Raw genomic sequence first — 15,655 nt, 5'->3', positions numbered from 1 at the left:
TAATATATTCTATTACAGTGTTCTGCCATCTCAGGCAGAAAGGTGAGATACAATGATACAAATCGCTCTTTGTCCCTTTCCCTTTGAACTGGATGCCAACCTTGAACCCATGCCTGTCGGCTGGCTCCAGTCCACCTTGTTCTCAGTGCTGTTGCCTTAGAAGCGGAAGAAAAGACCTTTCAAGACTGTTGCGTAGGCCTGGTTTTGGCTATAGGACAGATTTTGCCTAAATCCAGGCATTTTGTGGCCTCTAACATAGCTTCTAAAAGGCTCCAGGAGTATCATCTATGCTAGTTTGTACATTATAAAGGACATGTAAGGAGAGAATGAAAACTGGAGGAGTTTGAAAAGTATATGCAATAGTTTGACCTTGCTTGCCATGTCTAGAAAATTGCTGTTACTGAACATGCAGGAGCTTGTAGAACAACAGCAAGACTAAGGAAGAAGGTAGAGCTCCAGCAAGCAGGTGACTTGTTTCTTGTTTTTATTCAAGGATAATTTCTAGAGTGCCAAACATTTCTGTCCAGCTTAGTCATGAACCTCCTGCCCTGATGAATGAAATGTATTGTTTGATTGTGACAATCGAGTCACATGAGAAGACAGTTGCCAAAGATGTAAAGCTCACAGCAGGCTTAAAACCAGGTATTCATTATGTAACGTGATATTACTGGCTCAGTCACAATTCTCATACTAAAGGATCATCTCATTGTGGAAAGGTTTAAACCACTCCCTTCTCTTTTACTAGTTGGGCAAGTGAATAATTCAACAAATAGATTAGCTGGTAGAAGACAAATGAAAGGGCTGTTTAATGGTTAGCTAGATTCCATGAAGTGGTGCTGTCCATATTATTTAGATGTGCTGACTTAAATGTATTGTCGAAGGCTTTCACGGCCAGCATACGATGGCTGGTGTGGGTCTTCCAGGCTGTGTGGCCGTGGTCTTGAAGTCTTGTTTCCTAACGTTTCGCCAGCACCTGTGACCGGCATCTTCAGAGTGCAGGAGCACAGACAGGAACAGTTCTCTCTGTGCCCGAGAACTGCTCCTGTCTGTGCTCCTGCACTCTGAAGATGCCGGTCACAGGTGCTGGCGAACCGTTAGGAAACAAGACTTCAAGACCACGGCCACACAGCCCGGAAGACCCACACCAGCCATTGCTGACTTAAATGTTTGATGTCTGTGAAATACAACATTCACTTATAAAAGCTGATATGCTTTTACTTTAGCAGAATTTTTCTCAACATAGTGCCTTATTTATGTTTTGCGCTACTACTGTTATCCCCAACCAGTACAATCTGCCACTTCTTAGGGCATTAACTCGGAAAGCATGCTTTAGAACATTGCAACATTCAACTCTGTAGATTACATTACATCTTGATTTGCCTATTCTTGTCCTGGTGAAACAAAGTGAAGAATTTTCAGAATACAGTGTTGTCAAGTGACAATGCTAACAGTTATGAACAGTTAAAGCTCATAACTGAAGTAATTTTCTTTAATGTTTTGACATTTCTAGAGTTGCCTTTTTTAATGGCGGATTAAAAATTAGAAAAGTTGCTTCAAACATAATGGTAATTGTCTGAAATCTTGCAAAATATATTATTTAAAATAGGTTAAAGCTTTGTTTTCTATAAAAGGAACAGATAAATATGCATCTGAAGTTCTTAAAACTTGTATGTGCTTCATTTCTTTGCTGCCCATGATTCATATTAACATACATTAAATTCATATTAAACTTATAATCTCCATTATCTTGACAAATGCACCAATCTTTCTCTAAATAAATATTTACAAACAAGACACACACAAATATATAAATATATATAGATAAACATATATACAAGTACATTATTTTCTCATAGGCCAAGATGCAAACCTGACTCAGAAAACACATGTAACTCTGAATGGAACAGAAATGTGTGATGATTCCTATCCTGCCCTGCTTCCTGATATCCCTGTGGGAGACTTGCAGCCAGGTGAAAAGGTATAGTGTTCTATATGTTATCAGCACAACGTATAGAAAACTGGCAAGAGTATCTTGGAAACAGAGATCCCAGTCCAAAATCTGTTTGGTCTTAGAATTCCTCTAAATTGAACAAGATTATGTATACTGTTCTTGAGATGAAGACCTGTGAGTAAGCAAGCTATTAAAGTGGAAATTGATTTCTGAATGTTAACTTAGCTTCAAAAATTTATTCACTCAGCAAATCACAATCTGCCCCTTTCCCATAGTAGCATGAGAACAAACTAGAAGAAAGGTTGGATTAACTTGCACCCAGAACTCAGACATTTTTTTAACCTACATGTGTTTTTAAATAGGGCACTACTTTAAAGTATGACTTCTAAAGAGTTGCATATAATCTTTGACCTTTTATGTTTAGTATAACTACTCTCTCTGTTGTTTGTTTGCTTTACAGTTAGAAAAAACTATATATATTCATTGTGGAACAGTTGGTACCAGGATGTTTCTTGTATATGTTTCTTACCTAGTGAATGCAGTCACTGAAGGAAAAGAAATTCTTTGCAGGTGTCACAGGGTATGTTGGAACACTTAGAGTTAAGTATGCTTCAAGGCCACCAGCTTCCAGTTGATTGAGCATCACATATACATTGCAGCAAATTAGGGTCTCCATAATATTGAGTTGGTATCTAAATATTCTTTTCCCCCTTCTCTACTATTTATCTTCTATTTTTGTAATAAATATTTTTCAGTGTTAAGCCAACTGTCAGGAATGGTTTCCTTTTGTTGATTAGTAAACTGATTTGGGAGCCATTCTAACTGCAGGTTATAAATAAATTCTGATAAATTAATTGACAAGGTCTGATTGGGAGCATATAATATTCTTCTTTAATGTTCACATTTATATGTTTCCTTGGGATGTTGTTTGACATAATGTGGGACCCATTAAACCTTTTGAAACCTGATAATTGTGCTTTGCTTTTGGGGGGGCATGCTGGACATTACTACTACTTCTGCAGTCTTTTTTATTGGGGAGGATAGTTGCAGTATTAAAGGAATTTTTAAAATGTTTGCTATCAGATGACAATCCATCAGAATCAGAAAAGGTAAATAATTGTCTCTTTGTTTTATGCAGGATGAGACCATTACTATAGAGACAGTATTCCCTTTTGATGTAGCTGTTAAATTTGTCTCAACTAAGGTAGGTAGTAGAATACTGCAATAAAACATAGTCTGATAGACAACATGAGCAGTAGAATAACACTATTTCTCCTCTTGACAGTTTGAGCACTTAGATAAAGTGTTCACCGACGTACCGTTTTTACTGATGACAGATATCCTCAGTGCTTCACCCTGGGCACTTACTATAGTAACCAGCCAGTTGCAGCTTTCTTCTTCAATGGTTCCAGTGGACCAACTAGAGTCCTGTGTGGAAAATGGTGAGACACAACTGCATATTTTTAGATAACCTGCTTCTGGGATGGCAAAAATTACTGATTGCTGAAAAAGTGCATCTAGTGAAGTTAACACTTTTCTTTAATTTGATCATTTAAGCAATATAAATCCTGTATGAGGTACATTTTAAACTGAGGTTAAGCTTGCGGGACCTATTGTGTTTTTTACTGGAATTCTAAGGATCTCTCTCTACAACCTGGTGTACATCAAATATAAGAATTCTGGCCCAGAATTTAAGTACAAGAAGTTGATCCTTCCAGATCAGTATTACTCCCACATTGCATAAGCCAACGTTGGGGAACATTTAACCTTCCAGATGTTGCTAGAGTTCAACAGTCTCTGAAGGTCCACAAGATTCCTCCATGTATACACAGTTTTTCTCACTTTGGGAGCATAATTTAGGTGAATTGCTGCTTTGACTAAAAATTAGCCCTTGTTGATCACTGAAAAATATCCAGAAACATACTTATAGATATTTGTCCAAATAATTAACTGACCTTGCTGTTTGTGGTTCTTTTGGTTATGACTGTAGACAATAAGGTAGATGATGGCTTTTTACAAAAGTTTCAAAATTTATCCAGTGCAAGACTTTGGTCCCCTTTTCCCCACTCTCCTTTGGGCTTGTAGTTTATTCTGGGTTGGCTGGATAGGGTTATCTTCACCCTCCCAGTTATCACTGCCCAGGTTAGCAAGTACCAGATCCTTGGACTTATTCATCTCCTTTCTGGCCCTTTAAGTTCTCACAGGTTAAAGCAGGGCTCAGTCCTTGCCTCTCTCCAGAGTTATTTGCCCACTTTTGATGCAGCCTTAGCTTGGTTGCCATGGAGTCTTTTGCATCCCATCTGGCTCCCTTCAAGCTGTGAGGGAGATCTGCTGCCAAGGTCCAAGTTGAGCTCTAAGCAGAATTGGTGCTGGGGGTCAAGCAAAGCTCTGAGCAGGATTTTAATGAGAGTTGTGGCTTCTGGTCCTGGCAGCTGGATGTCAGAGCCTTGTGTAATGCCTGTTGGTACTGAATTGCTCAGTCATCACTTTCTGCTTCCTTGTGCAATTGCAGTCTGTCTTCTATCTCCCATTCAGCCCCAGACCCTCTTGATTAGTTTTCCCTTTTCATGCTGAGGGCTGGGGGGAGGGGGGTAAGGTGAGCTAACTTGGCTGACTATGGATGTAGTCCTGTCCTTGACAAGGCCAAGCTGTGTCCAAACTAGGTTAGGTTTCCTGGCAGAGCCCCTTTGTACAGGTTTCCGCTAAATCCCTTTTTGGCAGGGAGATATAAGCTGAGCTAGTTGCTTTTTTCAGTACATCTTTGGGGAGCGAGGAGCTGTTTCTGCATGGCATCAGCCATGCTAATCAAGCAGTTTTAGCTTTGCCTTTTTTAAGAACAGAGTGGCACCTTCAACCACACTCTCTTCTCCGGCACACTTGCTTGCAAGTTATGTTCTTTGCATGTCCTTCTCAGCTAAGTAAGTATCTTGTCACTTTTACTAGTGAATGCCTATACTTTTATACTGTAATGATCTTCTCACTTCCTCCTTGGATCTTCCACTCTTCCTTGGAGACAGCTTAAGGTCCAATTCGATGAACCTGCAGAGCCGTAGTAATCTGTGAATGGGTGTAATGACTGTGTCATTTGATTCTTTCTATGTGTTGTTCCCTCCCTTTTTTCCCATAAGAGAAAAAAAATGAAACTGAGTTGTGCTTATGTCTCTGTGTTTTTTATTCCCATTCTTCTTGCTATGTTTGCTTTGCATGTGCCTAATACATAATGGGTATGCATGGAATAGGCTTTCAAATTTATTCAACATCTATTAATTTTTTCAACTTTTTAGACATAACCTGACTTTTCTGTTAGTTGTTTTACAGACAGGAGAAAGTGCTAGTGAATGCTTTTGCCTTTGTTGTCCACCAGTTCCTACTGGTCAAGGTGGAGTTGCTACTGGATGTTATGTAATCTCCTGGAAAAGGTAGGTGCTACTTGTTTACTTTTTCAAGTATTTCATTGTATTGTTCTCCCGGTGGATTAACATTCTATTTTTGAAGGCATTAGTATTACAATTTAAGCATTACTGTACGCCATTTATGCAAAACAGAGAGAAAAGATCTGGCCATCTGGCCATTTTTAGCCAAAATTCATAATTGTTTAAACTAAGGATGAAAAGAGACTATGGAAAAACAATGCACAAATATTTCAAGTTAAGGTCTGCTGCCACTCCCTCCAGAACCTCAGCCAAAATGTTTGTGAGTGTGCCCAAGGTGGCACGTATTTCTGTCTCCAGTTATTCAAAGCACACCGTCAACTGGAATAGTTGTCCCTTCTTTTAGATTGGCCTGAGATTTCCACCTCCCTTGCCAAGCTCCCTGCCAAACCTAACTTTTTTAATTGGAATGCTACAAAGCAAAGTACCAACACCACTTTTTGTTTCTAATAATACCTCTAGGCTCTAAATGAAACTCACAAGCTTTCTTAGATAATAAAAATGATAGGTGGTTGCAGTAAATTGGTACTTTGCACCTGGTTATGTTCATAATCATAGCCATTTTGTGAATGAGCAAACTTCTGAGCAGCCATTTTGAAAAAGCACCCAGAATATGCTTTCAGAATGTACCAAGCACTTCAAAACGATGAGGGCTTTCTCTAGCAATGCATTCTGGACAACCAGGACATTAGGAATAAAGTAAAAACAGTTTCCATAATACTTGTGCTGAAGAATAGAGTTGACATCAAATGACTGCTTTCTACAAGTTCATCTTGTGGAATACACTTAACAATTTTGGGGAAGGAGTGTCTTGGGGAGCTTTTCATCTGGTTCTTCATGACCTGTTGGTATAATGGTGCCTGAAGGCCTCCAGTGTGCATTGCATGGATTGGGCTGATTCTCTGGCTTTTTCTGGCTTTCCAGCTCTCCTGAGAATCTTTTTGTGCCAAATGCATGATCACAGAGCCATATGACCACGAATCTTTCTGTCTCCTTGTGCGTTGATCTGGCTCTCCTCAGTATCCCAGACACTCTGTTCTATGGAGTCTGCAATGGTTAGAGAACCATGATCCTGACACCTTGCAGCCTGAAATATTTCGAACCAGACTGAACTTCTGTTCCGTGAAAATACCTCATAGGGACTGGTGATAAGTGGGCCTGCAGAATCCCAGAAAACATGCAGATATTTTTCTATTGAGAGTTTCATTCACAAAACAAAAATCTCTCTTTAGTTTCCGTGCTGTATTTCACCCATATCTAAATATATGCCCTTTCTGTACATTTTACTAAGTTCAAATCAAGAACCAGCACCTTTGGGTTATCAAGAAACAACCTGTTGGAGAAACTGATAAATGAGAGAACTAAGTTTGCCTATTCCAATATTCTTTTCTTGTTCATGTTTTATCAGCTTTGTGTGGTTCAGAATATTTCTCTGATCTACTAGAAATAGATTTATAGAATTCAGTGTTGTCTGACTAATTATATGTCTTTTTGTCTTACATTGTCCTTACATTTCAATTTGTATTCCTTATAATTTCCTATTTTCAATTGATAGTTTATTTACTGATATTTTTGTAGTGACTACCATATTAAAAATAAGTAACTGTAATATTTTTTAAAGGAGCTCAGCTGTGGAGAACATACCTGTGGTTAATACTGTGATTACACTCCCGCATGTGATCACTGAAAGTATCCCACTCCATGTTAATGCAGGTAATATTAATCACTTGACAGTTCTCATATACTGACCTAATAGAACTTTCAAAAAGTTTATTATAGTTGGGGAAAAATATCTGGGAGAAAATCAAGAAAATGTTGTTTTAACTTGGGAACAAACCTTTTCTCAGGGTCATCACATCATTTTTGTTAAAAACTTTGAATTCTCAAAATCTACTCCTTTTTAAAAATATAAGAAAAGTCAGCAGCATCCTCACTGTTTACATTAGCCTTCCCCAAATCAGTAACTACAATTTTCCCAGACAAAGTGTTTATTGGACATCATTAGAAAAAGATTGCTTTGCAGTTTATTCAGTGAATAACTATCCCTTTTACAATCTGTACTGTTACTCTGATGAGATGTGCCCATTGAATAAATACGTTTTTAATTTTGTACTTTAGATTCTATCCTTCAGAGAGCAAAAGTTTAGTTTATTGGGTTGGGCTAAGAAATAATATGTGACCCAAAACCTCCAGCTAGTTTTAGTAATGCAAACAGAAGGCTCTTGTTGCTGCTACTATACAGTTTCCCCAAACAGCAGTTTGCCTTTGTTTTGTTTTATTCCACTTTTTGGTGAGCTTCTTTGACATACAGGTTCATACTTTGGTGTTACGCTCATATTTTAAGTATTGCTACAGTTTCTGTTATTGTGGTACGAGAAAGGTTTAAGTACTGTGGTTTGACAGGTTGTGAATAAGTCTACCAGGCACCAGTCTTGCACTGATTTGCTACTGACATTTCAGTATGCAAAAAAAAAAAAAAAAAAAATCCATTGGCTAGCTCAGTACCATTGTTTTAATCACTTACTCCTAATGATGATTGACACATGATTAACCATGGAATTTTCCTCATAGTACTTTTCAGTGCTGAGTGATTGAAAAGAGAAATATGTTTTTTTCAGTCCCCCTTCTAAGTCATAATGTTTAAACTTTTGTAATCTTTTTGAACTGTGAACATGTAATCCTAAATAGTATTCAATATTCCTGTGCAGCTAAAACGGAAATAAGAAATTCAATTTCTTGAAACTCATGGAAATTACTGTTGTGCTTTTTTCCCCAAGATTTGCCATCATTTGGTCGAGTCAGAGAATCCTTACCTGTAAAATTTCACCTACAGAATAAGACTAATTTAGTGCAAGATGTAGAAGTAACAGTGGAACCCAGTGATGCATTCATGTTTTCTGGTCTTAAGCAGGTATGGGCTGTGACACATCTAGATTTTTGAATCATTGTTTAATTCTGTTAATGAACTATGAATTGGTTAAGGGAAATTATGCAGCTAATTCATGTAACAGAAGAAATTTGCATTCTGCTTGCCATGTTAAATGTAGACTGTAGGAGATGAAGTTTTAAAAGTAACTTGTATGCTGTAAAAGTGACTGCCATTGAATCAACTCTCTGAGTCCTAGTACTGAAGTTGAAGTGCTATTGAACATACATCTGATTGGGCCTTTGAAATTACAAAGATATTTCTGAAGATTAGTAGAAATGTTGAGAACTTTAAATGGGAAAAAAGTTTTGCAAAGTTAAAAGAAAACTTTTATCAGTTAATCTACATAGAACTAAGGAACTTACTCTGGGATGTACTTTTAGATAAGATTGAGAATCCTTCCTGGTACCGAACAAGAAATGTTATACAACTTCTATCCTCTTATGGCTGGATATCAGCAGCTGCCATCTCTCAACATCAACTTGCTACGATTTCCACAGTTTACTAATCAACTACTTAGGAAATTTATACCAACACACATCTTTGTAAAGGTAACATATAATAGTGGTAGCAAAGCTGTTTAGCATTCTTTCAACACGTGCTTTGCTCTTTAAGACAGTAAGTTATTTGAAAATGATTGTCAGTGGAATGCTAGAATTGATTTTTGAAATTGATGCAACATCTACTGAAAATAACAAAATATAAGAATGGAATCTATAACTTGACCAGCAGTTACTCAGAGAGTCTTCTTTCAACTATATTTTTCATTTAATGTGGCTTCTAGGAAAGCATTCTGATGAACTAATTAATGTATGGAAGATCTGCATAGTAAAATATACTTTTTCACTCAAGCTTTTGTCTAAATTTACTGGTCTAAACACTGGGGGGAAAATGTTGCCATTCCATGTTCTGCTTTGAAAAATTATTAGTTGAAGCAGATTTTCAAACTAGAATAACTCCCTGGATTATGAACAACCACAATCACATATGCAAATAATGGGAATTGGAAAGAACATAATGTCACATTGGAGCAGTAATGGTGCTAAGAACTAAACATGTGATAATATATTTATTTAGCTACCAAGAAGTTAGTGAATGGTTCTTTTCTCTCCCTCCTCCCCATTTTGCATAGCAGGGATTATCATAATGAGTAGGAAGAAACCTGTCCAGGCAGAGCTAATGAAATCTTTAAAAAAATGTGATGTGCTTTTTGTGAATTGCATAGTAAAACCCAACTTAATCCACCCTTCATAGTGACAGGGCTTTGTAGCTTACTTGATCACAGTGCAACCAGAAAGGATGGGTGTTTCTCAGGAATTCTGACAGTCAGAATGCCTCTTAGATCAGTCATCTGCATTTGCTGCCAGCTAGAGATATAAGCCTTCTTTCCCCAGAGAAAGAAGCTATGAGTATATTCTTGAGTTGCTAAAGTCTCTTCTAGGCTGTACATCAAGGAGCTTGATCTAACACCTAGGTAACAATTGTCTGTTTTTTCTAACTTTTTGAAAAAGACAGTTGATGCTTAAAATCTTCCTCATCCTGTAATATTTCTGCATACATAGCAAATGATTTTCTGCTGTAATGGTTGCTAGTTGCCCAAAATGGTAGACATAGGTTAAGTGGAATAAAAGTATAACAACTTGTCATTTTCTATGCATTTCTATCAGTAAATGATCATTTCATGATTACTTTGTCATCTTAGCCTAATAACACTTGTTTTAACAATTATTCAGCATTACCAATCTTAATAGATTTTCCTTGCTGTAACAAGTACTTTCAATGGAATATTAATGATCCCTGCTGGATCATTAAGTGGTGTTATGCTGCAATATTAATACTGAAATACAGGGAACTAATATAGAGATTGTGTATTACAGTGCTGTGTAACAGAGGGAAAATTTATAAATGAAATATGCTCTCTTTATCTCCCTGAAGCCACAGGGCCGTCAACCGGATGATGCTTCTATTGCTGCTGCGTAATTGAGGATTCATGCACAGGGGAAACTATTTTGCACAGAATTTATAGACTGTAGCTTCTTTTTCAAACTTTTGCTTGGCTTGAGCTATAAATAAAATTGCTTTATATTTAGACTGGTAAAAACTATGGAATGAACTAAGTATCTTGTGGACTTGATTGTAACAGTTAAATACATAGGAAAAATGCTGCACTGTTATTTAAAACAAGGGTTTTTCTTTCTCTCTGACTTTCCTGAAATTAAGTGGAAATAAAGTGGATGGAATATTTGGCAACATGGGTGAAATTGATCAAAAAGAAATTGAGATTTCTTTCTAGCTTCTGTAAATGTTGGCTGAGGAACACAATGTCTGTTGCTTTTGTTGAAGTAACTGATTCCACTATCATCACAAATACTTTAGCATTGACATTTTTCATGCTTACAGAACCTAATTTTTGTATCCGCCTATATTTGAAGTAAAGAACAGTATTTATGCACATTCTTACCTTCTTAGCAGGCTCTGGCTATTCATCTGATGAGTCACTATAAGTGTTAAATCATCAGCATTGTCATTTTGTAATAACGTTTGAGAGGTACTGCCAGTTAGTAGTGTGTTGACTCTGGGTAAAACTGCCTTTGACATATTTTCTCTTCCATAGTTAGGAAGAGGCAATGCTACCAGTTAGTGTAAAGAAATTATTCCATAAAATACTGAGAAGCTGATGGTCCTTTAGAAAAAAAATATATCAAGGCTTGTCATAGGAAGAAAGAAACAAATTATATGTTAGTAATAGAATGTCGTCATTAGATATTGTCACAGAACCACTTGAATATAAGAAGTGCTGATCATCCTTGTGGAATTGTCCCATAAAGCCACTGCCATTGTAGACCTTTTGGGATAGGGTGAAATGGTCGGTCAACTTTTTTTTTTTAAGCAATTTAGAGCAAGTCTACCATGGAATGTTTCAAAAATAGTATAAACTCTTGGCTGCTAACTATGAATCGCAGGTCATTTTATGGAGAAGGTTAGTATGCTACAGCAATATCCATCAACATCATTCAGTCTTAAAACTCCTTGCCCAGTCAGGACTAATTCCTTTATCAGGTTATTTCAGCATGCAAACGTCAGATAAGAGAAATTCATCCTATCAATGTTGATGTAAGATGGCTTTCAGAATATTCACAGTAAATCATGTAAATACCTGTTTTGTGAATTTTTTCCTATTGTTTAATAAATTAATTTAAGCTTTGGTTTTTGGTCTCATGCTATTTCTCCTTTTGCAGAGTAATACAGTATATTCAAATGGTTGTGTGACATTTCAGAGTTCAAAATCATGAACTTTCAGTGCCATCTTAAATAAGGTGATGGTATTTTGGTTCTTTTCCCCCTTTTTGAAATAGGAAGGTGACAAATAAGTTCCAGGCCTGTGAAGAACTGCTAAGATATCACATGGAAAACCCATATCCAAAATGCTATCTAAATATTAGGAGTAACATCCTAAAATTTTAGTTACTGCTAAACATCAGTTACAATTGAGGTCATCAGATGATGCTTTACAATTGCATAAGTAAATAATATACCTACCAGTACTAACATTTGGTGATATAATTCATGTATGAGCAGTCATTCTTAGACTAAAAAATATGATTTTTTTTTTTGTGGAGTTTGGTGGACTTCATTAAAAAATGCATATGGGCAGAAAAGATGGAGGTGACCCCTCTTTAATTCTTAAATTTTAAATATGTTTAAATTAATATTTAAATAGCCAAATGAATACCATACAATGTACTTGCTTCTAGCATTAATCAGCCAATTGCTTTTAAGGAATTCAAAAGAAGGGCATCAAAAGCCATCAGAGAGAAAATGTTTCCCCATTGTTGGGGCCCTTAATACCCAGAAGCCCATTTGAGAGTTGTTCTAATTCTCTCTCGAAAATCGTCTTTTCGTTCAAGCCTTGGGCATTATCCATTATTAAAATACAAGCTTCTTGCCTTGCCTACATTTTGCCTCCATTTTCTTGTCATTTTTTAAAATGTGTAAGGTCAAAAGGTCCGTTCTTAATATTCGCTCTGTTATCTACTAGGACATCAGTGGCATGTCAGATTAACATTAAAGAAGAAGAAAAAATATTGAAGGATTTACTAGTACAAGGGAAGGAAAAGAAAAGGCACATTTGAAAATGAACAAGAAGAATAAGCAATGATATCTGAAGTTAAAAATGCGTCACATTAACTTTCAAACATCTGATGAGGATTTGTTAGACATAGAAGGACGGTGATTTTCAGAAATGCTAAGTATGAGCAATCTTGTGACATTTCATTTAAAAATATATGCGTACACTTTTTAAAAATGGCTATTGAGAAGAGCCAGTTGCTTTTGTTCCGTTTTGTTTGCGTTCTAGCACTTTTCTTTATTGATCTTGTCAGAGTGGTAGCAGGAAGTTATAGGATGTGTCCAGACCTGAGGCACTAGTACAATGGAGCTGTCTGTCTTCAGTGAAAGGTTATAATATAAACAGAAATCTGCGAAGAGGTGCAATTAGTGTATTTAGCTCTAGCCTGCTTTTACATTCCATCTTTTTCAACTTTATTTCAAATGTAACATTCTTCTGAAATGTTGCTTTTTAAATCTTCTTTGCATCTTTAGTTTATGCTAAGTACTTCATTTGCAATTATTTTCCTACAGTTTTATTTGAAAAATATTTTTGTAGTATCTATGTGCATCTGTACTTAGTGTAAAGTTCATCTATACTTTTTTTTAATGTAATTGCAATCAGCAGAGGGGGTTTTCCCCCCAAAGATTTTTATGTTTCCCAAGCCTTAAAACTTTAATTTCTTATTAGACTTTTATTATTATTGTACTATTTACACACTGTCTATCAAATAATTCTGACTGCATTTGGTACTTTTGACTATGGTATCTTTTCCAAGGATCTAGTATAGTCGAATATTTTGTCATAATATATGTGCTGTGCCAAGCAACTTTCTGCAACCTTTAATAATTGATCAGTAGACATTCTGTCCATTCCTAATATATCCTAAGTACTTTTCCAGATCTTTTGGCATGGCACCAAGAACACTGACCACTACTGGCACTACTACTACCTGCTTTTTTCACATTTGCTTGATCTCTATTTGAAGGTCTATATTTCTCTATTTTTTCTATTTCTTTCTCTTTGAACCTTCTATATCCAGTTACTGCAATGCCAATTATTCATACTTGTTTCTTTGGTATTACAGTCATATATGGCTTATTCTAAACTAAATGTTTATCAACTTCCATAGGATCTTAATCACTTTGTCCTCTATCACTTTTTCAGTATTATGATCCCACCAATTTTGTTGTTGTTGTTGTTGCTGGTAAGTATACTTACTAGAATTCCAGTAAATTACAGTGACCACTTTATTGTGCCTGCTCCAATACTCTGTGAGGTCTTCTTAGATTCACATACCAGGTATTCAACAGTCTCCTCCTGTTCTTTGCATAACTGGCATTTACTATCATGCTGAGTTTTCTCAGTTTTTGCTTCCATTACATTTGTCCATAGTGACTGTTCTTGAAGCATTAAAAGGAGCCTTCTGTTTTCTTCTTTAATGTGATTTTTAAAAATATGAATTATTTAATATGAATACATTGTTTTTTATTATTACCTTCCTCACCATCATCAGTCCAAATCAATCTGCTTCAAGATGAAAGCCTCTTCATTGAAGGTTATGTACCATAATCTACCATACTGGAACAGACTTTTTAGAACAGATTTTTTTTTTTAACTTTTCAGTCTAGAGCTAAAACAGAAATATTCAGCTTCTGTGCCCAAAGGAGGACAAGAACCTAGTTCTGCCCATTCCTACTATAGGACCTTAACCACTACACCACACTTGCTCTCCATTAGACTTCTACACTTTAACTGTGCCATCAATCAATCAATCTTCCTCTTTAGAAAAAGCAGAATCCAAATCCGACAAAGCTGCTGGTGATGGTAACACTAGAAGCTTTAAATGATTTCTAAGGATAATGAAGTCCAGTGTCAGCATGTGGTATCCTAGTAAATGCTGAAGGAGAAAAAGAACAATGTACATTGCCTTGAGTCCTAGGAGAAAAGGAAGATTATAATGATCATTTTGGCACCTAGCGTGTCAAAATAAAGGATAAATAAGACTAGTTTGTAAATACTGGACTACAAAGTGTTCTCTTCCTGAGGATTTTGAGATGATGGACAATCTTGATGGGGGCTCTCCCAAAATCTACTTTGCCAGCTTGGCTATAGGAGAGAAGTGAGGAATTAGGTGATGCTTGTCTTCCCTCACTACCAGTAACTGCTGTTGAATAAGTGCCTTTCCTTCCGTTTCAAGAATGACTACAGATACTCTCAATTATGGTAATTGGGACTAGCAACTCCATCGCTAAGTGACACTATTATAAAGCGCGACGTCACATGACCACGCTGATTTATGACAGTTGCGGCAGTTCCAGTTGCTGTCGTTAGGCGAATCCCGCATGGTCACAGCATCCTGCAGTCATGTGATTGCCATTTGTGACCTGCCATCTTCCCCATTGATTTTGCTTGTTGGAAGCCAGCAGTGAAGGTCGCAAATGGCAATCGTGACTGCAGGATGCTGAGACTCTCATAATTGCAAGCCAACTGCCAAATGCCTGAATCACAATCGTGACTGCAGGGACTCTGTGACGGCCACAATTATGAGGAAAGGTCATAAGTTCCCTCATTCAATGCCCTCATAACTTTGAATGGTCGCTGAATAAGTGGTGATTAAATGAGGACTACCTGTACTATATTGCTTAGACATCACTTTCTGCTTCCTGAACCAACTGCAGTCTTTATTCCTTCTCCCAGTCAACCCCACACCCTCTTGATTATCCCGTTTTATGCTGAGGGCTTGGGTGGGGCAAGGTAAACTAACCTGGCTGGCTATGGATGTAGTCCTGTCCTTGAAAAGGCCAAGGTGTGGCCAAACTAGGTTAGGTTTCCTGGCAGGAGGACTACCTGTATAGAAAAAGTGTACTTAATATATAATATAATCCATATTGAGTGCAAGAGTAAAAGAAAGGGGTGAGGTCAATTTTATTTATTTGTTTTATTACTGGCATTTCTATGTTGGTGTATTCCAAGCAACAATAACATACGTTTGAGACATTATATTGCTCTGCATTGTGAACAAGATCACAATTACAAAGCATTGTTGCATGCTTAGGAGTGGTATTATAAGTAGTATTTCAATTTATCCTAAAGAGAGGCTGAAGGAAATTATAGCTCAAGTCTTACATGTAGGGATATTCAAAATATTTCAGCCATAAAATTGTTGTTCAGAATGTTCCATGCTTGAAACAAAACATACATCTTCCAACCTCAGAATAAAATGTTTTGAATGATAT

General features: G+C 36.7%; 1 protein-coding gene across 2 annotated transcripts in view; it reads left to right on the top strand.

Moving 5' to 3' along the window:
* Positions 1-11,514, top strand: part of TRAPPC11 (trafficking protein particle complex subunit 11) — a 34,853-nt gene extending 23,339 nt beyond the window's left edge. For both annotated transcript variants that reach the window (XM_007422710.4, XM_025163029.2), the window contains 10 exons: positions 494-642; positions 1,857-1,978; positions 2,412-2,531; positions 3,090-3,155; positions 3,237-3,393; positions 5,259-5,370; positions 7,004-7,095; positions 8,160-8,293; positions 8,692-8,859; positions 10,244-11,514. In XM_007422710.4, the coding sequence (XP_007422772.1) occupies positions 494-642; positions 1,857-1,978; positions 2,412-2,531; positions 3,090-3,155; positions 3,237-3,393; positions 5,259-5,370; positions 7,004-7,095; positions 8,160-8,293; positions 8,692-8,859; positions 10,244-10,288 (1,165 nt within the window). In that variant the 3' untranslated portion in view covers positions 10,289-11,514. The remainder of the gene's footprint in view (positions 1-493; positions 643-1,856; positions 1,979-2,411; positions 2,532-3,089; positions 3,156-3,236; positions 3,394-5,258; positions 5,371-7,003; positions 7,096-8,159; positions 8,294-8,691; positions 8,860-10,243) is intronic.
* The last annotated feature ends 4,141 nt before the right edge of the window (positions 11,515-15,655 follow it).

Source organism: Python bivittatus, unplaced genomic scaffold (assembly GCF_059951505.1).
Source record: "Python bivittatus isolate LINGU-HERP-01145 unplaced genomic scaffold, Pbiv_v1 ctg000070_np1212, whole genome shotgun sequence".
Classification (NCBI taxonomy): Eukaryota; Metazoa; Chordata; class Lepidosauria; order Squamata; family Pythonidae; genus Python; species Python bivittatus.
The sequence above is the reverse complement of the archived record's forward strand: the minus strand, read 5'-3'. Positions and strand labels throughout refer to the sequence as shown.